This window comes from Cyprinus carpio, chromosome A6 (assembly GCF_018340385.1).
Source record: "Cyprinus carpio isolate SPL01 chromosome A6, ASM1834038v1, whole genome shotgun sequence".
Classification (NCBI taxonomy): Eukaryota; Metazoa; Chordata; class Actinopteri; order Cypriniformes; family Cyprinidae; genus Cyprinus; species Cyprinus carpio.
The window spans coordinates 24,879,093-24,906,726 of record NC_056577.1 but is presented as its reverse complement, the minus strand read 5'-3'; the positions used below and the strand labels follow the sequence as shown (position 1 = coordinate 24,906,726).

The 27,634-nt window shown below is 35.5% G+C and overlaps 3 protein-coding genes and 1 pseudogene across 4 annotated transcripts; 3 read left to right on the top strand and 1 right to left on the bottom strand.

Annotated features, from left to right (window-relative positions):
• The first annotated feature begins 453 nt into the window (after positions 1-453).
• On the top strand, positions 454-12,525 carry LOC109047186 (protein SFI1 homolog). 2 transcript variants are annotated; one of them, XM_042758655.1, is made up of 31 exons: positions 454-845; positions 941-1,012; positions 1,117-1,224; positions 1,693-1,790; positions 1,932-2,049; positions 3,495-3,597; positions 3,668-3,824; positions 4,484-4,645; positions 4,767-4,837; positions 4,950-5,042; positions 5,587-5,684; positions 5,830-5,896; positions 6,015-6,145; positions 6,228-6,309; positions 6,761-6,939; positions 7,035-7,110; positions 7,248-7,343; positions 7,477-7,553; positions 7,647-7,749; positions 7,859-7,955; positions 8,034-8,194; positions 8,464-8,538; positions 8,934-9,008; positions 9,098-9,274; positions 9,377-9,588; positions 9,859-9,954; positions 10,052-10,250; positions 10,469-10,541; positions 10,671-10,815; positions 11,378-11,480; positions 12,189-12,525. In XM_042758655.1, exons 1-31 carry the CDS (start codon positions 700-702, stop codon positions 12,333-12,335), a joined length of 3,597 nt encoding a protein of 1,198 aa, XP_042614589.1. In that variant the 5' UTR covers positions 454-699; the 3' UTR covers positions 12,336-12,525. The 2 variants fall into 2 exon arrangements, with proteins under 2 accessions (XP_042614589.1, XP_042614587.1); XM_042758653.1 differs by having other exon boundaries at positions 1,117-1,227; positions 1,696-1,790.
• A 132-nt stretch (positions 12,526-12,657) lies between these two features.
• Positions 12,658-20,640, top strand: LOC109073108 (saxiphilin-like). Its single transcript, XM_042758656.1, is given in 17 exon segments — positions 12,658-13,069; positions 13,778-13,941; positions 14,041-14,140; positions 14,279-14,458; positions 15,893-16,055; positions 16,143-16,207; positions 16,368-16,525; positions 16,785-16,971; positions 17,096-17,244; positions 18,041-18,131; positions 18,240-18,290; positions 18,373-18,555; positions 19,409-19,556; positions 19,686-19,768; positions 19,844-20,028; positions 20,109-20,295; positions 20,499-20,640. Coding segments are annotated over 17 exon segments (2,196 nt in total). The 5' UTR covers positions 12,658-13,011; the 3' UTR covers positions 20,543-20,640.
• A 155-nt stretch (positions 20,641-20,795) lies between these two features.
• LOC122145342 lies at positions 20,796-25,476 on the top strand (annotated as a pseudogene).
• A 1,019-nt stretch (positions 25,477-26,495) lies between these two features.
• LOC109073098 (UPF0739 protein C1orf74 homolog) lies at positions 26,496-27,572 on the bottom strand. Its single transcript, XM_042758652.1, has one exon. It carries the CDS (start codon positions 27,416-27,418, stop codon positions 26,531-26,533), a length of 888 nt encoding a protein of 295 aa, XP_042614586.1. The 5' UTR covers positions 27,419-27,572; the 3' UTR covers positions 26,496-26,530.
• Between the last annotated feature and the right edge of the window lie 62 nt (positions 27,573-27,634).

The window sequence follows — 27,634 nt, the reverse complement described above, 5'->3', positions numbered from 1 at the left end:
ACTGACTAATGTATGTGTATACACATATATAAAATAATGAAAATTATATATTATTTTTATACATATATATATATATATATATATATATATATATATATATATATATATATATATATATATCTTAACCTTAGAAATCTCACAAACTGATGTTGACCTTAACCTTGTCATGACTTCTTAAATAAATGAAAAAACACAACTTAAACATCAATGCATCTCAATATTAATTTCACAAAATATTTTGTACAGCAAGGCATAAAAGATCAGTTCTAAACGCTGCATCAGTAATCACTCATTTAAAAATCAATGTAATACACCTGCATTATTTTAAAATATCTCTATTAATAATACTTTAACACAGCTGCATTATTATTAATTATAACATTAATGCATTATCAAAATGTTCAAATTGCCCTTTTTAGAAAGGTCTTTTATTGTGACATAATTTTACCGGAAGATAATATATTCAGCGCAGAAGAGCGGCAGTTATGGATTGTTGTGAGTTGTTGTCAGTAGGATAAGATAAGTTTTAGTTGACAGCTTTTTAATGAGCTGTAAGAGCGTTAAAGCCTCAAGTTAAATCTATAAACCCCTAAAAGCTACTTTATTAGCTTTATTTCAACTAGGTAACGTTATAGTTAAGGCAGCTAGACAGTGCGCTGATTGACTGAAAGTCATGTGTGCTCGAATAAAGCATTAAAGATGCAATCGACAAGACCAAAAGCTGGGAAGCAGTTGTCTTGTGTTGTTGAAAAGAACAAGGCACGTAAAACACCTATATGGAAAAACACTTACCGGGTCGGATATACTTGGAACCGAGGTGGTAGACTTAAAGAGCTGCGGATAAGGTAGGAGATTGGAGAAATAACGGCATAATAGCATCCTCCATTCGTTTACATTGTTGTGAATGTCATCAAAACTGACTATTGCTTCGGGTTTTTAGGCATCTTGCTCGGAAGTTCCTTCACTTATGGATTCGGAAGACATTTGGACGAATAACAACAGCACAAGCCAGGTCAAGTGTCGTAATGTGTTCACTGTATGCACAAAGAAATACTGCAGTGGTGCAGTGAGATATGTGATGATCTTTATTTCATGACGTTAGTGTTTTCTTTTCAGATCTCATTATTGTAAGGTGGTCTTGAGGAAGACATTAGGGGCTTGGAAAGATGAGTGGTGGCATGCAAGAAAGGAATGGACCCTAAATATAAGGGCAGATTGCCATTATACGTAAGTCAAGTCTCTTATGCTCAACCAGGCTGCATTTATTTGACTAAAAATACAGTAAAAACTGTAATATTGTGAAACATTACATATGTTTCTATTTTGATATATTCCTTTGATGGCAAAGCTGAATTTTCAGCAGCCATCAGTGTCCCATGATCCTTCAGAAACCATTCTAATATGCTGATTTGTTGCTCAAGAAACATTTTTTATTAGTCTCAGTGTTAAAAACAGTTGTGCTGCTTAATATGCTTTATATTTTCATTGCGACCGTGATACATTTTGTCCAGGATTTTTTGATGAATAGAAAGTTATAAAGAACAGCATTTATTTGAAATATAAATGTTTTGTAACAATAATTAATTGCTGTCACTTTTGATCAATTTAATGCACCCTTGCTGAATAGAAGTATTAGCAAATTAATATAAAAAAAAAACATGCTTTTAACATAATGTATTATTTCTGCCCATTTAAGTATTTGCTGTACAGCAAAACATTTCAAGCCTGGCAGGAGTATGTTGCTGTCCAGATGGAAGAAAAGAAAAAACTGCAACTTGCAATCAGATTTGGTATATAGGCTGTTACTCTATTAATATAGAGTTTATAGAGTTGAATGAGGATGTGAATAGAGTTTCATAGTTTCATCTCAGATTACTGGGGATGATTATGTTGTGGGTTGTGGTATTATTAACTGAATATTTGTACTGCAGAGACGAAGCACAAGCTGCGCTGTGTGTGGAATGGCTGGGAACTGTACCTGGACATGTGTCGCATGAAACGCAGGATGCAGGAGGCAGCAGTGCAGCACCAGAGACTCGCTGCACTAAAGTGAGCACTGTTCTTCTGTGGTGTTAGAAAAATATTGCAGAGTCACATAAGAGTGAAGCAGCCAGATACAGTGTTACAATCCTGGTCAGTCAATATGTTGATATGATTTTACGTATATTAATAAAGAAGTAACAGTATTAGACAGAAATATATGTACACTACTGTCCAAAAGTTTGGAGTCTGTAAGAATTTTTAATGTTTTTGAAAGAAATTAAATATGTTAATATAAAAAAGCAATAGCAATAGCTCACCCAAAACATAACATTTGCTGAAAATGTACTCACCCTTAGGCTGTTCAAGGTGTACAGTGGAAATCAAAATTAGAGAAATTGAAATTTGAAGGAATATTAAGTGTAGGTATACCATTGTTATACTAACATGTTTGACAATATAACCAAGGCATTTCAACAAAAAAACTTTATTTTATGGAAAAGACACTGATCAGTATTAGAGAACAGTACCCAATGTAGCACGAAAGAAGATTCCAGCTAAAATTTTGAAAGGGTTACAGCTGTCAATAATGAGTAGGAATTGTAGAGGCCCTTTGCTTTCAATGAATCAGCACGTGCGGCCGTAGGACATCACTAGTTTCTCACAGTGCTGGTGTGATCTTGGTCTACTCTTCTTCCCATCTCTTCCATAGTTCAGTAACTGTAGTGGGTTTCCTAGTCATAACTTTGACTAGGAATTTCAGTTCATAATTTCAGTTCTCTGCTCTCCACACAACATGCTCCTCAGCAAAGGTTAGTTTTTGATTCTCTCTGCTGATGAGAGGCTTGGTCACTGCTGAGTGCGTTTTCAGTCTGTCTTCTCTTAAACGTGCCGAGACTGATCCATACCCTTTTCAGCACTGAATTGGCGAGCAGTTCCAGCTGCAGTGTTGAACCAATTCCCCATTGAGAGTCTCAGCATTATCCTGTCTTCTCATGCATTTGTCTTAGATGGAAGACCAGGCTTTTGTGGGGACTTGAATTAATTAGTGTCATTGTAAAGCTGCATTATTCTAGAAATAACAGATTTTGAACGACCGACTTCTCTTGCAGTGGCTGAAAGGGTCATCCCTTTGGTAGTCTCAAGAAAGTTTTAATGCTCAAGAAACATTTATTATTATTATTTTCAGTTTTCAAAAGTGTTTTGCTGCTTAATAATTTTCAGAAACCATGATACATTTTTTTTCTGGAAACTTTGATGAATAGAAAGTTCAAATGTAACTGCCTTTATTTTGAAGAAAAGTCTTTTGTTGCATAAATGTCTTCACTGTCACATTTGACCAATTTTTAATGCATTGTTGCCGAGTGAAAGTATAAAAACGGTACATTTATATAATATAAACAGTAGTTTATTTAATATAAACAAATATAAAGATCCCTGGGTGTCACAGTGAAGGCCTATTTTTAGTGGTCTGTAAGTAAACTACTAATGTGAAAAATGTATGGTTATTAAAGGTGGGTTTGGACTGTGTGGAATATGACACTACAGCACAGGGATATGGAGTATCATCAAGAAGATCTTGCTTTACAACACTGGGCTCACACTGTACAGAGCAGAGTGAGTATGAACGTGTGAATGCAACAGTGTACGATGAATTTGTGATCTCTAAAATTGCTGTTCTTCACAGGCATGGCTGCTCTGGAGAGACAGGATGAAACATGCCTGTGTTCTGAAAGAGAAGGAGTCCAAAGCTCATCGTCACTATTGTCTTCAGCTCTTAAGACATGTACTACATGGATGGATAAGACACACAGAGAACAGACAGTCTAAGAACAAGAAAACAGGTGCCATTCATTTTATATTTATGAGATATACTACTGTTCATATAAATAGTTATGTTTCAAATAAATGCTTTTCTTTTGAACTTTCTATTCATCAAAGAATCCTGAAAAAGAAATATATTATGGTTTGCACAAAAATATTATGCAGCACAACTGTTTTCAACATTAATAATAATAAGATATGTTTATTAAACACCAATCCTAATTAAATTATTTCTGAAGGATCATGTGATACTGAAGACAGAAGTTATAGTAGCTGAAAATTCAGCTTTGCAATCACAAGAATAAATTTCATTTTAAAATGTATTAAAACAGAAAAAAAGTTATTTTCTATAAAAAAAATGAATCCCAAATTAGCAAAAATTTTAAACTCTAAAAAAAACCTTAACGACCCCAAACAAAAAATAAAAAACACTCATAAATTACTTTAAAGGGATAGTTCACCCAAAAATGAAAATTCTGTCATAATTTACTCACCCTCATGTCGTTCCAAACCTGTACAGACCAACTCATACAGGTTTGGAATGACATGAGGGTGAGTAAATGATGACAGAATTTTAATTTTTGGGTGAACTATCCCTTTAACTTGAGATACAGTGGCAAACTGCTCAGTCACAATTATGCATTTATTTTATGCATTTCATTTGTCTTCCGTGTTGCAGCCATTGCTCAGGATGTATGGCGTGTTGCTGTGCTGGAGAAGTTTTGGTCTCAGTGGAACAATGTGCTGAAATCCAGGTGTGCTGAGAGAGACAGAGGTCAGAGAGCAGACAAATTGGCCCAGCACGTCTCCCAGCGGCTGGGGTTCTCACACTGGAGACACTGTATCTTTGCTTACACAGTTAAACATGAGGGCATATACTTTTAAACTGGAAGAAGAAATTAAATATGTCAGTGAAAGCATGATGGTACCTAGTGCAGTTGTTTTCCTGAGCTGTCTTGTAGATGTCAGTTTGTGCTCACAGAAGGCTAAGAGGGAAAAGGCTGCCATGCATCACAGACGACTTTATCTTCTGGTTAGTTGTGTACTTGTGCTTAGAAGTTTTAATGTTCTTAAAGTTTTATTATATAGCTTTCTGTTTTTTTTTTTTTGTTGTTTAATTATGATGTTCTTGTATTTCTTCACAGCAGTTGGGTTTGAAAGGCCTTGCTCTAAACGTCACTCAAAGTAAAACTCATCGTCTCAACAAGAACATTAGTGTCCAGCATCATCATCACATTGTATGAAAAACACAAATGCACATTAAAAACATAACTCATAACAGAGCCGTTCTTAAAATTAGAAGGATAGTTCACCCAAAAATGAAATTTCTGTGATCAGTTACTTACCCACAAGTTGTTCTAAACTTGTATTAAACTTGTATTAATTGTAACAACAGAAACTTTTGGTTACCCACATTCTTTAAAATATATTTTTGTGTTTAGCAGAAGAAATAAATTTATACAGGCTTTGGAACAACTTGAGGGCGATTAAATGATAACAGAATATTATTTTGGGGTAAACTGTTCCTTTAACATATTAGTGGAAATTAAATTTTCCTTGAATTCGTTTTTTTTTTTAAATAAAGGAGTTCATTATACTATAAAAGATACATTTCAATGCTAAAAACTTCATCCTCATCCTCAAAGGAGCAATTATTGTCACCTAGTCTATCAGTAATTATTATAAATTTTGTGTTCTTTCTTTTTTTTCTATTTCAGTCATTGTTTTATGATTTTTGTGTAAAAAGTGTAAATGCCAGAAATGGATATTAACATTTTTCAGTTGCTGACAAGGTGTTGGAAAGTCTGGCAGTTGCGCTTGGATCAGGCTGAGGACAGAAGCCTGCAGCCCCGAATGAGTGTTGCACAAGCCCACCACAAGTTAGTCACGTGTTAAATGAGTTTAATATGTGCACTGCTGGCGAAACAGTCTGCTTGTTGAAGCATGTCATATAGCTTTATATATATTAGGTTGTTAGTAAGCATGAGTTGGTGAGACTTTTAAATGGTTGTTGTTAATCAACAGATTTTCTGTGTGGAGATCTTGCTTTCATAGTTGGAGAAAACGTCTCACAGAGCACAGACAGATGCAGGTAGCCACCATACTCTCATTATCTTATAAGCCATAGTGGACTGCACTTCCTAATTTTTGCCTTAAAAATGCTTCTAATATTTTCATCAAACAATCTGTATATATATGTATTTACATAGGAGTTGGAACTATGTGCTGATGCCTGCTTTGCCCGACATATCTTCCCACAATGTGTAAACACTTGGATGGAGTTTGCAGCACAACGCACAGAGAAACGAGAGCGGAAAGAGAGAGCTGAACAACAGTACAGGCAAGTTTCTGCGGTTAAAATAGAGCGTGCATGTCTGTGTTGTATTGCACTGAAAATGTACATGTATTTGTCCTCTATATAGGCAGCAGACTTGCAGTTGGGCATTTTACACCTGGTGGAGACACTTGGAGGTACAGAGAGATCAAAGACTTGCTGAAAGAACGGTAAGCTGACATCCATTAATATACAGCCACAAAAAATTGGGGTCAGTGAGATGTCTTTTTAAAGAAAATAATACTTTCATAGGATGCATTAAAATGATCAAAAGTGACATTCAAGACGTGTAATGTTACCAAAATAGTTTTATATCAAATAAATTCTGTTCTTTTGACCTTTCTATTCATCAAAGAATCTTGAACACAAAATGTATCACAGTTTCCACAAAAATATTAAGCAGCACACTAATTTTCCACATTGACAATATTAAGAAATGTACCAAATCCACATATTAGAAAGATTTCTGAAGACTGAAGTAATGGCTGCTGAAAATTTAGCTTTGTCATCACAGGAATACATTACATTGTGAAATATATAAAAAAAGAAAGAAAACAGCTTCTTTTTTTTTTATTGAAATAATATTTCAGAATATTACTGTAATTTGAGTATTTTTCGTAGGCTGTGTTGCATTCCGAGCACTTGTCTTGTGCCCGGGCCTGGTCTAAGTGGTACTGCGGTGCTGTAAAGCGTAGAGACGAGAGATTTAAACAAGCAGCAGCCGACTCACTTTACAAACACACTCTGCTACGCAAGGCCCTGAACCAGTGGAGAAACCTTATCGCAAACATAAAGACCAGGTGTGAATCAGATAATGTAAACTACAGGAAGAACATCTGAATAAGCCGCAGAGAATTTTAATGGAGTTTGAGCTTTTTTGTGTTTTGTTGATCAGTCAGAGACATTTTGAGCAGGCAGAGGATCATTATGGACAGCGCTGTCTGAGAAGAGCCATGGCAGACTGGCATCAGGTAAGAGTGGCATAGCTGGCTCTATTCACTAAGAAAACACCTGATTATATTTTTTAAATCATATGATGCTGATGTTGTTGTTATTATTGCTTTAAAATTGTGAATCTAAAATAAGTAAATATGAGCTTGTTTAACAGTATGTAGAGTACAAAAGACAGAAGAGCGAGAAACTTGCACGAATGGAAAAACACTACAACAGCAGATTGCTCAGACATTCTCTAGAAGCCTGGAAGGTATGAATACATTTGTTTTGACACAGTATATCTGAAAATACTGCTATATTATAGTAGTGTATTTTACATTTTATATAGCAAGATTATAGGTGAGAAGATGATTAACTCATTGTTTGTACATGCATGCGTATAGTCATACCATTTGCAGACTCAATTGATCAGCCAAAATGTGGAGCGCCGTTACCAGGAACATCAGCAGCACCTTGTCGGGTATTATTATGATCTATTAATTATAATTTTTTGTAGTGTTTATTTTAAGAAATGTCATCTATTCTGTACTTGTTTATTTCTTTTTTTCTACAGGAGAATGTTCTGTTCATGGAGGATGAACGTGTCACAGTTGATGGAAGAGAGAGAGAAGGAAAACCGAGCAAAATGTTTTTCTCAAAAGCACCTTCTATCTCAGGTGCTTATATCAAAACAACTGTATAATAAGTAAAAACTAGCATCTATTATTTATAAGTACAACTTTATAATTTATAAACTAAATAATACATATTTGAATTGTTTGATAGGTGTTTCTGGCATGGCGACACAGAACCATATCTACTCATCTTCACCATCAGCAACAGGAGGAAGTCCTGAAACAAGCTCGAAGACACCTGGATATATGTACCTTAGTTATATAAATACCACTGTTATTAGTCTGTGTAATGATGAAATTATTCAAAGTTGTTTTTGCGCTGTTAGTTCGTGTCCAGGTGGCTTTGAGAAGATGGAGAGAGCGAAGCACAGAGGTAAAAGATGAGAGACTGGCAAATGAGAAGGCCAGCAGACACTACAGCAGAACCCTGGCAAAAAGAACCCTCAACACATGGTCCAGTAACATTCAGCATCTCAAAACTCATCAGGTGCCTGTCCAAGCCTCCATATCTGTCCTTCTTAATTTTTTATATATATATAGATAGATATATATATATAGATATATATAAAAGAGAGAAAGAGAAATAATCTTTTGTATATTATATAATATATATATATATATATATATATATATATATATATATATATATATATATATATATCAGTGCATTGCGAAAGTATTCACAATCTTTAATAAAAAAATAACACACAATATAAGTATATATTTTTATATATTCACATGTATATGTGTTTTTAGGTAATGGAGAAGAGAAGCATTGAGCTTCATAGGTTGAGGATTTGTCAGCACTTTTTTGTCTGCTGGAGAACACAGGTGAGGTCTGGCTTAGCAAAGTGTTCAGTCATATTTGAAGGTTATTATGAAATAATCCTGGATTCTGATTCTGATCAATACAACATTCTAGCTGCGCTAAAATGACATGAAACTCTTTGCCTCATCATCTTGTTAACAAATGACACTTAATGTAAATATTAAGCACAATTTTTCATTAAAAGTCTCACAATATAGCACAGCCTGTTTTTGAAATATAGCTGTAGTTGGGACATTATAGTTTTATTATAGCCTCACTTACAGTGCAGTAGTTGGAGATGCTAACATTGCCTTATTTCCTTTTTTGAGCTGCAGCTACTTATGATTGATTGTTACTGCCTCTTTGAAGTTTTTATATAGTATTTTATGTCTGAGGTTTAATGTTTTTTGACATACAGCTGCAGACCAGAAGAACAGAAGCGGAGAAAACTGAGACTGCCCTTTGGCATTGGTCCCTCAACCTCCAGGCCAAGGTAATGCCAGGTCATGCACCACTTATTACTGATAATTCAGGTTTCCTGCAACCGCATAATTTCATACAGTTTGGTCTGTATGATTTCAGGTGTTTTGCATGTGGCGGTTCTGGATTGCAGAGCGTCAGAGAAAACAGAAGCGTTTGACTGAGGCAGCTCAGTTTTACAGAGATGAACTGTTGAGAGAGGGTGTCACACACATCCTCACACACACAGCACACATGAGTGCTTCCTCAACTAATATTGCCCAGCACAGCTATGAACAGGTGTTGTTACTATAGTTACTGTATATTTGTGCATTTTGGTCTGTAGAGTACAGATTTGTTTATGCGATTGCATTAATATCAAGCAATCTGTGTCACATATAGAGCTGTCGACACCTGCAGGAATTGGTAAGGCGCTGCGCCATACGATGGAAGCAGCGGGCACTGTGTAAGCCTGTCAAGGGTAAAACAGACAGCCACCCCACGAAGAGTGTGTCTTTTTTTCTGCCGGAAGACCACACCCCCATCACTACCCCTTGTCCAATCAGCAGCCAAGCAGCAGAGCAGAGGCAGAAATATTCCATCATCAGTCAGCTGTGAGTAAAGTCATTCTGATTTTATTTGTTTATATATTTGTTGGTTTAGTAGTAAGTTGGATTAGGCTTTGTTGTGTTTGAATCTACTACAAGTTCCTATAATTTATTGTATAATTGCTTAATTGTAAAACACATATGAAAAAGTAGTGTATGATACAACATCAAATTCTGTTTTAATTTTTACAATTTTATTCCAGTTTTTAAAAAATGAGGGAAATTAATCTGATTGACCTTTCTTGAGTTAACTGACTTGTCCTGTTCTGTTATCAGGTGGTCAGTTCGAGCATCTAGATTGCAACCGAGGAGACCAGATGACCTGCTGCAGTCCCCATTCAAACCTCTGCCACGTGACGTCAAGATCAGCAGGTGTGGTATTTGCCAAACCTAAAGTCGCAATAATTTTTTTTAATAACTACGTTCACATACTAAAGAACATCTACTACCTTTATCTATGGTGTTCCAGTAGTCAGAGGGTGTCTGTAAGAGAGACTTCTCCGTTACCCTCAGTCTATTTGACCCACAACCCACCGGAGTCACCTGGAATGGTGCAACAACCAAAGGTCCTCCTTTTCAAACCTGGCCCTCCTGGATATATCGCCAGTCATGGCCAGGACATACTGCTTCCTCCATCTTCATTTACTGTCTCTTTAGCACATGGCAAGGTAAGCATCAATGCTGTTAGAACACTTGTTTGAATGCTTTTGTATAATGTTACTTTTTTCCCCTGGCAGTTCCTATTTATTCGGTTACTAACTGGTGTTTTTGTTTTGTAGCTTCGTATTCTGGCTTAAATGTGAATTGCCAGTTCTTTATTTGAATAAGCTAATCGTTCCCTAAAGACTGTTCCATTGTATCAATTATGCACTTTTCTTTTTTACAGCAAAAAAGCTTAAAAGGTCAGGAGCACCCACTGCATTCTACACATTTCACTTCCAACCCTCTCCTAACACAAGGTAAAAACAGCTAGTCTTTCATAATGTGAAGTAGGGCTGGGCGATAAAACGATAATGATAATTTTACAAGTCTGAAGTTCAGTTACATATTGAAAGACCATTTATGCTTATTATTTGTCCGGGCTATAGGTGTGCATGAGAGAATACCTGAGCAGGAAGAGGAGAATGAGGAAGATGATACTGTAGATGTGGAGCAAACTGAAAATCTCACAAAAGAACTACTAGATATTAGAATGGAAATGCAACGATACCAGCAAGACAGAAAACAGCTACAGTAAGTAAATCTGCCTTTGAATAGGATGAATATAAAGCATTTAGAATTATTTATTATTAAATAAATTATTATAACTATTAATTATTTTTAAGGCAATCAGATATAGCGACCAAATTCAGTCTTCAATCCATATATAGTGGTTTATATGTAGCATATAACAGACAGCTAAAGTGATCCTGCAGTAAAAGTCCAAATCTACATTACAAATACGTTTTTAGAATGGAGCTGTTCTGAAGAAATGTGAATTGACTCTCCAGCTGTAGTTTGACTGAAACAACATATTAAAGTGGTTATTTATTGTAGCAAACACAAAGGAAACTAGGCCTTTGGGGTTAATAGCTGTTTCTGCTACGTTTGAGAGACTGAGGAGAAAATACTTTCTGCACATGTTAGAGAGAAAGGAATGTTTTGCATTTCCATTTTGTGATCTAACAAAAGGGGTTTAACATATCTTGAGCTTCATATAAAAAAATATTGCCCCTAATGAGGTGTCTTCACTAATATAATGAAACCTGTGTGTGTGTGTGTGTGTGTGTGTGTGTTTGTTTGTTTGTTTGTTTAGGACATGGCGTAAGCTCCAAAAGGTCTTGAGTAACTGGCTCGAAACAACAGGCATTGAGGGAGAAACTGAGGAACGAGAAAGCATTTTAAAGGAGTTACGTGAGGTATCCATATATCGTTCTCTTTCTCTCCTACAATCTGTCATACACGCATTCGTGTCTTTAAACGTACAGTAAAAAAAAATAACAAATAACAGTACGAGGAAGCATTCTTGGTTCCTCAAGCTGCACTATCACACTGAGAACACTGGTGGTTTACATTTAACGCGCATATTTTTAGAGAATTGACGTAAACATAAATCTGAGATGCTCAAAACCAGCTGTGTAGTGTCACTAGATAAAGGTTAGAGACTGCATAAAACATCGCTTTTGCTTATGATATGCCATATTGGAGATATTATAATATTTTTTGTTGTAGACATTCTTAAAATCTGATGTTGCTATGTTAGTGATTTGAGTAGCTTAAATTTAGAATTCAATTTTTATATTTATACTTGTCATTACACATGTAGAGGTATAATGTATTTTGTGTGGTGTTTATGGATATTAGACAGTTGGTTGTAATATATATATATATGTTTGTTTATCCCCTAAGCATATTTTAAAACTGTTTCTCTTTTAAAACTATGAACATATTACTGAAAAAAAAAAAAAAAAAAAAAAAAAATATATATATATATATATATATATATATATATATATATTCTATTTTACTCATGTGAGACAGTAGCTATTTGTTAATCTCTGGTTTTAATCATTTATTTAATTTTCAGAAGAATTTTAGTAATGATTTCATGAATTATTTCTTTGCAGCTTGAGAGTCGCATTTCTTCTCTATCTTTGAGATTAAACAAACAGAAACCCACCATGATTCGCCATGTTGCCAGAGTTAACACCATCCAGAGCCAACTACTACCCTCCAATGTTAATATAAAAACACCCATTAAGTATGGAATATAAGTCAAAAAAAAAAGAAGAAAAAAAAAGCCAACTTTACGCCAGAAACAGTTTCAGATGACATTGTATTTTTGGAACCCTTGGGGAAAAAGCTATATTGTTTGACTCAAAAAACACTGTTTTTATTTCAGTTATTTATTCATAAACACTGTTGTAAATATGTATTTGATTTTTAATAAAGCATTAAAACCTATATTTTGATGTTTTGAAATTGCTTATCTATTTTGACATACTAAAAAACTGGGTAACCTACCTGCGTTAAATATTGTGTTGGCTGTGCATGACGTTGGAATGTTGGATCTCAAACTTGGAATCATCATTTGGACGTTGCGTTGCTGCTTCAGTGGAGTATGTTCATTAGCATTTAATACCAACACAATTCCGAACAAAATGCGCTTTCTGGAAATGCCATACAACGCCAAGCAAGGAAGGATGACTGGACGAGAATGTTCCACGTGACATAAGAGTTCGAGTGTAATATTTTCCATATGCGCGCATTTATTATAAGAACTATTCGCTTTGAAAACAACCGCTTGCCCAGTAAAGGTTTTTTAAGACTGACGCAAACCTAGACAGTGAGATCTTCAGTAGGCGATTTGCCTGTTTCACTGAAACGTCTCTGCAGGACTCGGTGTAGACAGTTACTGTGATTCATTTTCCCAGAGCAGATTCTGATACTATGATGAATCGTGTGAGCGTTATTGTTATCTTATTTCTGTGCTCCATCACCAGCTGGGGTAAGTGCGCGATTGTTAAAACTAACATAAGCTGCAAATTTAACGCTTGCCTTTTCCAGTTGTATTCTTTACATGCATTTCCTCATTCTTAGCCATTTAAAAATTTCAGTAATATGTTCATAATTTTAAAAGAGAAACAGTTTTAAAATATGCTTAGGGGATAAACATAAACGTTTGGTGAAGAAAAAGTTGCTGGACCTCTGCCAGAATTTTCATTCGCAATGAATGCAATGTGGCGCACATATTTATTTTTTTACAAGACAAAGTTAGTAGGGACCGTGTTATAAACCTACCCTACATTTAAAATTGTTTAGAAAATTATCAGTGTATTAGATTATCAATAATTGTAAAAGAGGGGTCTATACTTTTTTTTTTTCTATACGCACCTTAACTTACAGAACTTACATCATTTTTTGCGATATTTATGAAGTATAAAACAATAGTATGCCTTAAAAACTACTTATATTTTGTCGACCGTGCGATTTTTATGAGTTAGAATTGTTTCGTAATTGCAATTAAATAGTTTATGGTCCATATATATATATGCAAAGAGATGTGTTTGTGACATAAAAGACATTTGTAAATATTTTCATTTGAAAGAATTCTCACAAAAAAAGAAATATTTTGTGTGTGTGTGTGTGAAACCTTTTTTATTTGTGACCTATTATATCACTGTTTGTAGTGTATGCCTGTCTTATCTGCCTCCAGGTAAGAAGATGCGCTGGTGTACGGTCTCAGAGCCGGAGCAGAGGAAGTGTGCTGAGCTGGCCAAAGCTCTGGTCGCTGTACTTCCACCTGCGGCTGTCACAGCATTTGGCCGTCTCTCATGTGTGAAAGCTTATGGCACTGCTGACTGCATTAATAAGATACGGGTGGGTTATAAATGATATTGCACAAGCTGAAATCTGTTTCAAATCAACCCCTGGGACATAAAAGTAGATGTTTTATGTTCTGCTATCCTCTCTTGTCAGGATAATAAAGCTGACCTTGTGACTCTGGATGCTGGAGAGGTGTACTCTGCAGTAAAACAGTTCGGACTCACAGTAGTTGCAAAGGAGATCTACAGAGATGGTATCATACAAACACCTAATGTAGTTTCAGTTCTTGCTCTATGTTTATGCTGTCTTGTAGGTCATATGCCTCGAACTTTGCAAGCAGTAACATGTAAATATGTTCCTTTTTCACTTTGTCTTCCCCCTCATTTCATAGGTGGATGTATTCTTGCAGTTGCTGTGGTGAGGAACAGCAGTACTTTAGATATGCGCTCTTTGCAGGGCAGTAGGAGTTGTCATAGTGGAGCTCGCTGGACTGCAGGTTGGAGTCTCCCTTTGGGACATCTCCTTTCTCGAAACCTCCTGCCCTGGGCAGAGGATGAGCCCCTCAGTCAGGGTAAGACAACGGTCACAAATTATATATGACCAGTGGTAGTGTTAACTAAAACTCATACTATTAAACATGAAAAATGCATTAAAAAACTTATTTAATTTTAAATTAGAAAACATGGCTTGACAAGTACTAAAATTAATGAAACCAAAATAAAAAAGAAATTTAAAATGTGAATATATAAAACACAATAAAATGTCAAAAGTGCATAACATAATTACTAAAACTTAAATCAATAGCTCACCCAAAAATAAAACTGTTAACCGATTCCCCATTGAGAGTCTCAGCATTATCCTGTCTTCTCATGCATTTGTGTTACGTGAACGACCAGCCTTTTTGGGGGACTTGAATGAATTAGTGCCTTTGTAAATCTGCAATATTCTAGAAATCAAAGATTTGTAACCCCTCCTGTTGCAAGGGTTCAGTCACCTTAGACCGCTCTAAGGTGACTGAACCCTTGCAACAGGAGGCGTTACAAATCTTTGATTCTCACCATCTTGTAATCTCAGTGAAAATTAGTGGAATGCCGCTAGTTAAATAGGGTTTGTCATATAATTAAGGAAATTAGCACCAATAATTTGGAGTTATCTGTAAGTGTTTATTCATTTTGATCAGTTCTTTTTCAAATATTTCATTTACATTTTTATACTGTGTTTCAGAATACAATTTATTTATGAAATATAATTAAAAACTTTATTGTCAGTTGTTCTCTAATTTTGAACTCCACTGTATACGAGTTTGTTTCTTCATCGATTTGGAGAAATTAAGCATTAAGTCACTTGCTCACCAATGGATCCTCTGCAGTGAATAGATGCTGTCAGAATGAGAGTCACAATAATAATCCACATGACTCTATTCCATTATTTAATGTCTTGTGAAGCAAAAGGGGGGTGGACTTTTTCCACTGGAAGAAGTATTATTATGGACTCATATTTTGGCCACAAGTGATGATTTAAAGTTAAAACATCTTAATGATGGATTTGTTTGTCACAAACACGCTCCTTTTTGCTTCACAAGATGTTAATTGGTGGACTGGAGTGTTGTGTGTATTATTTATGGATTTTTATGATAGCAAAATTTAGAGTAAATTTTCAGCAAATTTTCATTTTTGTGTCAACTATTCCTTTTAACTAAAATTAAAAATCTAAAAACATAAAAGCTATTTCAAAAATATGAATAAGTACTATATTAGTATATAAATAATATTAAAACAACACTCTATACAACAGTCTCAAAAGGATTAGTCTAGAATGAAATAAAAATCAGTTAGAAGCAATTTCCCAGATTTTTGTTGTTGTTATTTATGTATTTCCAGTCGCTTGGTAATCCGGATCATAGCATAGAAAGTATTCCGTCATGTTCTCCCAAAGCAAACAAAGTTTTCAAAAATATGTATGTATGCATGTATTCCTACTGCTCATATTTTAACTATTTTGTCAGCGGTTAGTGCTTTCTTCAATGCGAGCTGTGTGCCTGGAGCAGCTACAATGGCAACCAGCCTTTGTTCCTTGTGCCAGGGTCAAAGGTCATACATTCGTCAGAAAAATTTCCATTGTGAGACGTCCCACAGTGAACCATTCTACCACAACCAAGGAGCGCTCAGGTTAAAATATTCTTATTTACAGCTGTATCAGTGAGTCACTGCCAAGTTACCTGGAGGGTCTTACAGTATCCATTCTTTTTCTTGTAGATGTTTACAGTCACGGGCAGGCGATGTAGCCTTTGTAGATCACACAGCTCTGGACAGCATTGATGGTTAACACAATAATGCACTCTTCTAAAAAACATTTATGGTTTTACAGTGTGGATGAACTAATGATTAAATCCTATATGTGATGAACAGCTTTTTGCTCTCTTTCAAATTTTTGTTTGATCCTGGCTTATAGTTGTTTTTTTTTCCCTAAACAGAAAACAAAAAATAAGAAATAAGACTTCAAACTATAAATTAAACACATAACCCACTCACCCCTCAGCAGTTTTAGAAATTGTAATCTTGGACGAGGCCCTGGAGGGGGTGTGGTCACACGAATGAGCACCCGTAAAATTGCCCGAAAGTTCTTGGTCACTGCCCAGGTATGTTTTATGTTGGAACCCAAATTTCTGTCATCATTTAGTCATCCTCAAGTTGTTCTAAAGCTGTATAATTTTTTATTTTTGTGTGAACTGTTCCTTTAACGAACAGAATGATGGTCCTGTCAGGCTCAAGTTGACCTCAGGTTACTGCAAATGTCCCTTAGTAATGTTATTTGTATCTTAGCTGAAAGTAATGATAGGATTTTAGGATCTTATAAGAGAAAAATATTGCTCTTTTTTTTGGTGTTTTCGTTTAAAGATGTTATTTGGTTTGAGGGGAAGAGAGCGTCAGCGCTTCCAGCTGTTTGAATCAGCATCCTACAGTGGGAGTGACCTTCTCTTCAAAGATGTGACAGAGAAATTATCAGTTCTGATGGAAGACATGGATGTGAGCCAGGTTCTGGGACTGGACTATGTGGCCTTGCTTAAGGGCCTTGGACATGAAGGTAAAAGATTGCTTCCCCTCTGTACCTATTAATCTTGGGAATGAAAAACTTATGACTTTAGTGTGTGTGTGTGTGTGTGTGTGTGTGTGTGAGTGTGTGTGTGTGTGTGTGTGTGTGTGGTTAGGCAGCTCACTGGAGGACAGTGTGGTGAGGTGGTGCTGTATAAGTCATGCTGAACAGAAGAAATGTGAGCAGTGGGCTCTTAGCATAAAATCAGATCCTCTGGTGTGTGTGAAAGCCTCATCTATGAGTGACTGCATTGAGAAGATCAAGGTCCAGTAAGACATATTTTCAGCACTTGTGATTTATGTTTAAACAAACATCTACATATTTTTTTATATATATATATATATATATATATATATATATATATATATATATATATATATATATATATATATTTTTTGTTTGATCCTGGCTTATAGTTGTTTTTTTTTCCCTAAACAGAAAGTGAGAAAGATGAGTTCAGACTGTTATGTATAGATGGAACTCATGCTCCCCTCAGCAGTTTTAGAAATTGTAATCTTGGATTACAATTATATATATATATATATATATATATGGTTCTCTACAATTTGCTAAATTTCAATGTCACTGCTTAGTCCTATTTTAAGTTATCCTAACAGGAGTAGAAAGGCAGTTTTATTTTAGCATATTTCATAAATGAATTGTGTTCTGAAGCACAGTATAAAAAACTTAAATGAAATATTCGAAAATGAATTAGAGAACACTTACAGATAACTCCAGATTATTGGCTTTAATCTGGCACCTGGTGCTAATTTCCTTAATTATACCACAACCCCTATTTCACTAGCAGCAAAATATATATTGTTTTGCTTTAATATATATATTTTTTTTAATTCAGTTTTAGTTCTAGTCATTTTAGTACTTTTACTTAATTGTTTTTTATTTCAGTTAGGTGCTAAGGCAACATTTCTAATTTTCGTATTTTTTTTTTTCATATTTATATTTTATTTCATTTAATCTTTTTTAGTTAATGGAAACGATTTTAGTTAATACCAACAATCGCATCAGTGCCTAGAAGAGAATGTATTGTTCATTTTCACAGAGGGATGAGGTGGATGCTGTGTCTCTGGATGCCACTCATGCATTCATAGCTGGGAAATGTGGCCTTGTCCCTGTTGTGACTGAATATTACGGTATGTAAAACATCTAACATCCTAATATACCATGACATACTCACTCATGTCTTCACGTTCTTCTCACCTTGTTTTGATTTTCTCTTTGCCGGTTCATTTGAAATTTAGGAGAGAAATGTGAGAATCCTGGAGGAGCTGGAGGCCATTTTGAAAGTGATGGTAATAAAGGGCTGAAATGAGCTTAGCAAAAATGATGCATCTCTATTATTACGTCTTTACACAATATTTTTTATCTATGCAGAATTACCATCAGTGTATGGTGTGGCAGTTGTACGTCGGACAAGTAGGAGTTTATATTTTGGAAGTCTGGGCGGCAGACGCTCCTGCCACGGTCACATGTACAGTCCTGCTGGCTGGGTTTTACCTGTAAGACACACGCTCAGCACAGAGCACAACAGCAGCGCCCCATGTCAGCCGAATAATGGTACTCTATGTTCTTCTCTATTACTTGGTATCTTTATCAAATAGTATGAATATAATATATTAGTTACCTTTAATGCAGGGTTTCAGTATGTGACTGTTAACTGGTGTCAAAGAACCATAACATAAGTGATTGTGTTGTTAAATTATTGAAAAATTCATTAAAAATCTCACTGGGTTACTCTAAGTAAATATTTTACGTCTCTGCATCTATTACATCTGACCAAAAAAGTCTGGGAACTCATCCTTTAAAGAAATAGTTCACCAAAAAATAAAAATTTGCTGAAAATTTACTCACCCTCAGGCCGTTCAAGATGCAGATGAGTTTGTTTATTCATTGTAACACATTAGGAGAAATTTAGCATTACATCACTTGCTCACCAGTGGATCCTTTGCAGTGAATGGGTGCCGTCAGAATCAACTGATAAAAACAGCAGATGAAAACATCACATTAATCCACAAGTAATCCACACGACTCCAGTTCATCAGTTAACGTCTTGTGAAATGAAAAACTGCATGTTTGTAATGAACAAATCCATCATTAAGATGTTTTCAACTTCAGACCATTTATGAGTCCTCTATCCATGATGAAAAAGTCATCTCAGCTGAATCAGGAGAGAAATGTGCACATATCAAGCACCTTTTACAAGTGATAAATTTGTTGGTGAATTTTGATGTGAGATGGACTTTTTCACTGGAGGAAATGTTATTTTGGAATTATGGACTGGTTTGAAACGGCGCTTTAAAGTTAAAATGTCATCTGCATCTTGGATGGCTTTGGGGGGGGGGTCTATGTTTTCAGCAAATTTTCATTTTATTGTGGACAAGTCCTTTAATGCAACCCTCTCTGTTTTCAGTGTACACTGAGGTGTTTTGGAAAGGTTGTTTGCCAGGAAGTCAAGGCAGTCTATGTAAGGTGTGTATGGGTGGGACTGAGGAAGCTGCCACCAAACGGTGTGCTGACAACCATAATGAGCGTTACTATGGCAATATGGGTGCATTAAGGTGAGGAGTTGCTGTTCTGAACAGTTCAAATAAAATGGTATACAGAACAACATGTCTTATCTCCCATTACTAATGTACTATAATGCAAACCATGCAGCTTTGCAGGCTTTAAAATGTCTTTTACTTCAGGTGCTTGGTTGGAGACCCCAGTGGAAAGAGCTTCGGAGACGTGGCCTTCATGGAACACCACAATCTGGAGAGGAACATTGAATGTAAGATGTAAACTCCAATGAAATGTCATCGGAATGAATCTCATTGGTAATATGTATGATGTGTTTGATGGACAGGTCTAAACACCAGTGGCTGGGCAGAGGGTTGGCTCGCTTGGGACTTTGAGTTACTCTGCGGAGATGGCAGCCGGGCTCCTCTGACGGAGTGGAAGACCTGTAACTTAGGGGCAATCCCTCCAAATATTGTTATGACACGTCCTGTTCTTATAGCTCGCATTTATGACCTTTTAATGAAGTCACAGGTCTGCACACTGAAGTGATTATCATTTGATTGATTTGAGAGTCTTTTAGAATCCGAAACCTGATGTGTTTTGTGCTATAGGAAACCATCGCAGCTCGTCCAGATTCTGGGTTCCACCTGTTTGAGTCTCAGCAGTATGGAGAGAGTGACCTGCTCTTTAAAGATGCTACAAAGTGCCTTGTTCATACCAGTCACATGGACTACCGCACCATACTAGGAGAAGAGTTCTATTCACAGACCGAGAGCATCTTTAACTGCACACACTCAAGTGAGAATAAATGGAAACAAATTATTATTATATATGCCCACCAATTATTTGTTTGCATTTATATTCAATTACTGAACTTTAAAAAAGTTTGATATAAAAAAAGCACATAAATAAAATGGCTCTGACTATTAATGCATTTTTAAAATTTAGGCTATTGTTTTTAATGAATTATTGATGAATTGTTTATTTTAAATTTTTGACAGATATCTTACAGTTCTGCAATCAAGATGTGTGCAGCATATTCTAAACAACATCTATGAAACAACATTTTTGACATTGTTAAAACAGCATATGCAATAATGTATATGGTTTATTTTGTATCATTACTGACATACAATAAATACTCTCTTAATATATATTATATATACCTGTGTGTGCAATACTGGAAAGTTTATCGGTTTCATCACAGCTGGCTGGAGATGTTTCAACGTGCCAAAACGGGAGGACATTAACTAAACTACATTTACCATCATGCACCTGTGTAACAACACGGAAGTTCTTATTTAGATGACCGCTACAACTACTGTACTAATGTTTGGGAAAGACTTTTGGTGTCGAGAATTTTATTTATACAGGTACGTTATTAAAGTAATGCAATTAGTTGTGCATCTGAAATATTTGTTAAAAGTATAGGTATATTTGCGCGAGGCATAATGTCCATGCCATGTTTATTAGTGTCCTAGCTTACTTGTACATTTCATGTTATACAAGTGAGTAACGTTATTTATATTCCACCTACAGACGTCACATACTTGAATTAACTGACATGACTATTTTATCATTATGTTTATAACGTAATAATTAAATTTATGCTCCGGATACCATTAAATATATTGCACGAGATTTATGTTCAGTAATGTTACGATATAATACATACCATACACCGTTTTTATGTTGCACTTAAAGGTTTATATGATATCATTCTCAGATATGAATACTATTTACAGGCCAATCTTTGTGCTCAAAAGGTGAAAGCATGTATATATTTTATTTATTTATTTAATTTGATTTTTATAAGGTGTTGTTATTAATAGGTAATTTTTCAAGTATATTTGAAACACATTTCCAAGTATATTTTATTGAATAACAAAATAAATAAACTTTATTTATTAAACAACTTAGTTCACCATATTTCAGACTATAACATGTCATTGAATAATAGACCAACTATTGTCCAGAACAGTTTTTTTTTGTTGTTGTTGTTTTGTTTGTTGTTATCTGCCATTGTATGAACAGGCCTGTAGATGCTGTTTTCATGGAGATCCCTGCCACGTTGTGTGGCAGTGGGAAGACGTGCCTCTACAAAACAAGCTAGTGTACAACAATTTGTTCCTGCAAGTGGCTCAGTTGACTCCAGTGCTTTGGAAAAACTCCAGGCCTTCGTGTCACAGGTTTTTCTGTTTGTAATAAGCGGCGCCGGACTCTCCACTGAATCTGGAATTCCAGACTATAGATCAGAAGGTGTGGGACTGTATTCACGGACTAACAGGCGGCCTATGCAACACTCAGAGTTTGTGCGCAGTGCGATATTGGGCACGGAACTACGTGGGGTGGCCACAGTTCTCCTCACACCAGCCGAATTCAGCGCATTTCACATTACAAGACTGGGAGGAAAAAGGAAAAGTGCACTGGCTTGTCACTCATTATGTAGATGCATTACACTCAAAGGCTGGACAACGGGGACTAACTGAACTTCATGGATCTACACACAGGTAAAGCAGGACATGATTGAAGATTATTTGATTACAGAGTTAAGAGAGAATCGGCAGAATCTAAGAGAGGAAGAAAAAAAACTGGTCTGCTCTTAGGGTTGTGTGTTTGGACTGCAGGCAACTGACTCCACGTGCCGAGCTTCAGAAGCGTTTTTCAGCTCTTAACCTTGGCTGGGCAGCATATGCAGGTGCTGTGGCCCCAGATGGAGATGTGTTTCTGGAAGACGAGCAGGTGCTGAACTTCACAGTACCTGCATGTGATGCCTGTGGAGGTGTACTCAAACCTGAGGTGACGTTCTTTGGTGATGTAGTGAACCGGACTACAGTTAACTTTGTGCATAACAAGCTGGCTGAGTCTGATACTGTGCTTGTGGCTGGATCATCTCTTCAGGTGAGTAACATTTTATCAATATCACTTTTAAAATCCTATTCTACGGAAGTTCTAAGCGGCCATGCATTATAATTTTTTTTCTTTTTGTTTTCTCGTTATAACGACTTAATTTTCTCGTTATCTCGACATAACGAAGTTCGTTTTCTCGTTATAACGACTTAATTTTCTCGTTATCTCGACATAACGAAGTTCGTTTTCTCGTTATAACGACTTAATTTTCTCTAAGAATTTACAAAACTGCGCCAGCAGGTGGCACTATAGACCTGAATATAACTGATGGGGTGTTGTATACTATCCACTTTACTGTACGCGGACCTTCCTCGTGATCGCTATAATTTGTGCAGTCTTGTTTATTACTGACATTTAATTAATTCATAAATGTTAAATGCTTGAATCAATATGAATATTTTGTGTATTAAGTTCCTGCTAGATGCATGAGTTTCACCAACGCATTCTGTTTCATCAATAACTGCTTATCAAAACCAAGGTTGACATCACTGTATTCTGTTTGCACCAATATATATTATATTTGTGCTTCTTTTAGGCTCATGATTAATTTAAATTTAATTTTAATTTAATGATTAGGTAGTTAATAAGCGGAGATGCTCTGTTTATCTACAGTAGGACGGGATTTAACGATGTAGGCTGATGTGCTTCTTTTCCTTATTACTAATCTTTATTGTTAACCATATTGATGAGAAATGTGATGTATATGTAAAATCCATAGGCTAATTTAATTCAGTTTTGTTCTGTAATGTTGTAATGGTTTTTTTTTACTACACACAAACACATACACTACACGTACACATGAACGCTCTTTTCAAACAGAAGCTTGTAACACACATGATATCTGCCACATAATGACTACTACAAATTACAAATTATATATAATTTTATTTCATATAAAGGGAAAATTAAAAGTGAGTTTAATCCAAGCAGTTCTAATGGCGCGGTGTTGCCATTTAAACATGTTAATTACAAAAACAAAACGTTCGTTGTACTGTCTCTGGAAAAAATCAACAGTGATTGATCAGCCTTTATTTATACAGTATTGTAGACGTTATTATTACCTAGGCGAAGCAAAATTTGCTGAAATATAGGCTACAGTAAGAGCGCCTGCATGGCTGTCCATCAGATGCCTGTCAAAGTTGAGTTCGTTACTATAGCAACAGTAAAACTTTCATGTCGTTATAACGAGAAAACAAACTTTCGTTATGTCGAGATAACGAGAAAATTAAGTCGTTATAACGAGAAAACGACTTTCGTTATGTCGAGATAACGAGAAAACAAAAAGGAAAAAAATTATAAAGTTATCTCACCCTAGATTACCCAAACTATTCACCTAGACCAGGGTTACTCATTCCTGCTCACTGGCTGCCATCTACTGGTGTAACAATGTATCGCACATGAAGGAGTCAAAGAACATATTATTGTTCATTTACAGTTTTTTGGGTAAAAAAACAATACAACAGATTTCTACTTCAGTTTATAGAACTATTATTACATATTCACATGTTCTTAGTTTGTTAGCTAGAGTTAAAAGTGCAATTAAAAATACAGCATTGGAATCAAAATCCTTGTGGTTATAATATTTAACTGAAATTAAAACCACAAAAGAATTTTGATACTTGAAGTAAAATAGATGTTAAAATAAACTGAAATTAAAGAAAAAAATACTTTTTATTTCAGCTAGTTGCAGAAGTAACATTTTATGGGAGCTTGTTTCCACCATTAAATAAAAAAAGGTCATTACGACTTTTTTTTCCTTGCAATTCTTAAATTATATCTCACAATTTTGTCATTTTATTACTTTTTGTTGTCTCAGAATATAAACTGTATATGAGAAAAAAAACTTTTAGAGTATTGTGAGATAAAGTCAGTTACCTTTTTACTTTTTTAGTTCTGTGGCAGGAATAAGCATTCATTTATTTCTCATTTTCATTTAGTTTAACTTGATGCAAGAATAACTGAAACTAAAGCTGAAATAAAAATAAATACAAAATATAGACATAAAAAGCATTAAAAAACTAATGAAAATGACATAACAAAGAAGTGTAAAACGACTAAAAATAAACAAATTAAATAATAAAATATTTATAAAAGTAAAATATAACATAATTAAAATGTTAATAAATAAAATTAAACTGATTAAAAATATTATAATAATAGTATCATTACTATATATTATAATACTATAATAGTATTTACTATAATCGCAATAGTATCTCAGTAATACTAAAATTACACTGATAGAACAAATACTTCCAACCCTGTTCCAGTGCACCTTCTTGTAATCAAGTAAACCCAAAGACCTTGAGTAGTTGGTTCAGGTGTGTGTTGACCAGAGTTTGAACTAGTTAATGAGTATTCCTGACCTAGATAATGCAAATAATTTTTCCTCCTTGTCTCAATACATTTTCAAGACATTTGGAAAAAGGTGAAGGCATTTATTTTCCTTTTTAGGTTTTTTCGGGGTACCGGTTTCTCCTCGCTGCTAGTGAAAGAAAGCTTCCAATAGCCATTGTGAATATAGGACCCACGAGAGCTGATCATCTTACTGACATCAGGGTGAGTGCATGTTGTGGAGAAGTGCTGCCAGCAATTCAACTCTGAGAATCGGACTCTTTTCCTTGAAGCAATTCTGAACCTCAGCATTCGACTCGTCACAAGATTACTGGAACACAGATTTGGTTTGGTTCTAGGCTGCTTACATAAACAACAGATCTCTACCTCAAGTTCCTGAATTACTTTAACATATACACACATTCATTAGCTAGAGTTTGAAGTGCAATACTGAATACAGCACTGGCATTAATGAGTTAAGCTTAAATACTTCAAAATTATAAAGTAGGTTCATAAGGACAGCTGCATTTCCCATCTAGAATTTAATCTCTGAAAAGTTACAGAGCTGATCAAGAATCAATGTAGGAAATAGAAATGGTAATGATGACATTCTAAAGAGCTGTATGCATTATGACTTTTGTATTTACTAACAGAAGTTTGGTTAAGATGATTGGCTATTTAAATATGTATTTTCGAATATATGTGAATGTACTAGGATGTTTTTTTAAATGTATTGAAACATAAAAAAATGTACATGTTAATCATTTGTTCTGTCTGAAAATATAGGTCATGTTCAGCTGTATTTGTATCATGCTTTTCACAATACACATTGTTTCAAAGCAATTTTATAGAAAACCATGGCGTTAATGTTTATAACATTGCATTGAGAAGTTTAGAGCTGGGCGATAATTTAGTTTACTTTTTTAAACAATATAAACAATCAAGGAGTAAAGATTTCTTATATATATCCATCGCTTTGAGTATAATGTATGTATATAATTTTAGATATACAGTCAGCGCCCTCCACTAATATTGGCACCCTTGGTAAATACGAGTAATGGCGGCTGTGAAAACAAATCTGCATTGTTTATCTTTTTGATCTTTCATTCAAAAAATTGAATGGGGGTGGGGGCTCACATTATGAAATCCTTATGAGTAAAATATCTCTTGTATATTCCCATTCATGTTTACATGAGCATGAAATTCTCCAGCCATGACGTCCTGTTCCACAGGATTATGAATATGAGGAACACAAAGGCCAAATTCCCTTAATCATCCATCAAAAGGAGTAAAACCAAAGAATATTATTCAGTTCAGATACATGGCATCATGGATTCTATCAAATACCAACAGAAAAAGAAAAAAATCTAAACCTGACTGCCTCTGTTAGAAATCTTATATTGGGCCATGTTTGGATCTTCCATCAGGAGAATGATCCAAAACAAACATCAAAATCAACACAAAAATGTCTGAGTGATTTGTGTCACTGAGCACAGAATGAAGCATCTGCCGTGGCTGTCCCAGTTCCCTGCCCTGAACCCTACAGAAAATGAGTGCCAACATGGAACTGGGAATCTGAAGGATCTGCAGTCAAAAAGGTTGAGATCCACTGCCTGAAGTTATTATATGCACACATTATTACACGTTGCTTTGATAAGAAATCTACGAAGAGCATAAATGATACCGAAAATAGGTGATGCATGAAAAAAATTGGAAATTTACAAATAATTGAATAAACAATGAACGTAAACATATTTAACAATGAAAAAGAAACATGAATCAAGTTTATTCAAAGGGTCACAAAGGGTAAAGTGACAGTTTCCCTAGAAAAGCAGAGATCTATCAGAACTGTCTGTTTGTTAAATCTCTCTCTCAGACGCTCAGTCCACCGATGCACATGACACTGTACTTCTGACCAGAGCTCTTCAGGAACACTGAAAGAGTAAAGACAACAGCGATGGTTTATGTCACGGGTGTGGCATTTGACCCAAACGGTGCACACCACCAGTGGTGTCATACACAGACAGTTCCCGAATCCTTTAGTTTGGTCAAACCAGTATGAAGCTGGATAACCTAACAGGATGCCAAAAAGAGTGCACAAGTTCCAGTCATTATACAACTCCTCTCCCAATACAATCACCAAGGAGCCTTTGTCCAGCTCATTAGTGAAGAATCCTGAAAGAGTTTTGATCATATCCTCAGTTTTCTTTTCAAAGCCAGCCAAGAGGGGTTGTTTTCTTGAGGGACATACGTCAATCAGAAGGAGACTTTTGCTTTGGAGCAGTTCGTCCAGGTGGGACTCAACAGTGGCACGATTAAAAATGAATGTATTATCATCAATGGACAGAATCCGTAGTGGATTGTTTACAACTCCAGACTCCTGTAGATAATTGAGGTACATCTGAAGCTGTTCTGGAGATGCTGCATTACTGTCGTAAAGAAGCGCAGGTTTGACGCCCAGATCCACAGCAATTATTTGAACAGTCACATCAAGACATGTGCACGGAGATAAACGTTTCTTACGAGGACTCAGTAACTTCTGTGCAGCAGAGACGAGCATTTCTGATGAAGCAACCCTCTCCAAGTACACACATAAAATATTTGCTGACAGCAGAACACAAAAATTGATTAGAAAAGTTACTGAACACTTAATTAATGAAGGCTCACATTCTAGCATTGGTCACGTCCGTAGTGGTGCTGTTGCTGAATGATACATTTTTATCGACTCGGTCATTTTAATGAATCGAGTGAATGATTCATTGAGTTGTTCATAACACAGAAGGATTCTCGTCACACACTGGCGGTGTAACCTGCAGAATCTTGTTGAACACGATGCGAAAGATTCGAGTCTAGTGAATCAAAATCCTTCCAGAAAAACTTCCTGTTAGTTGTA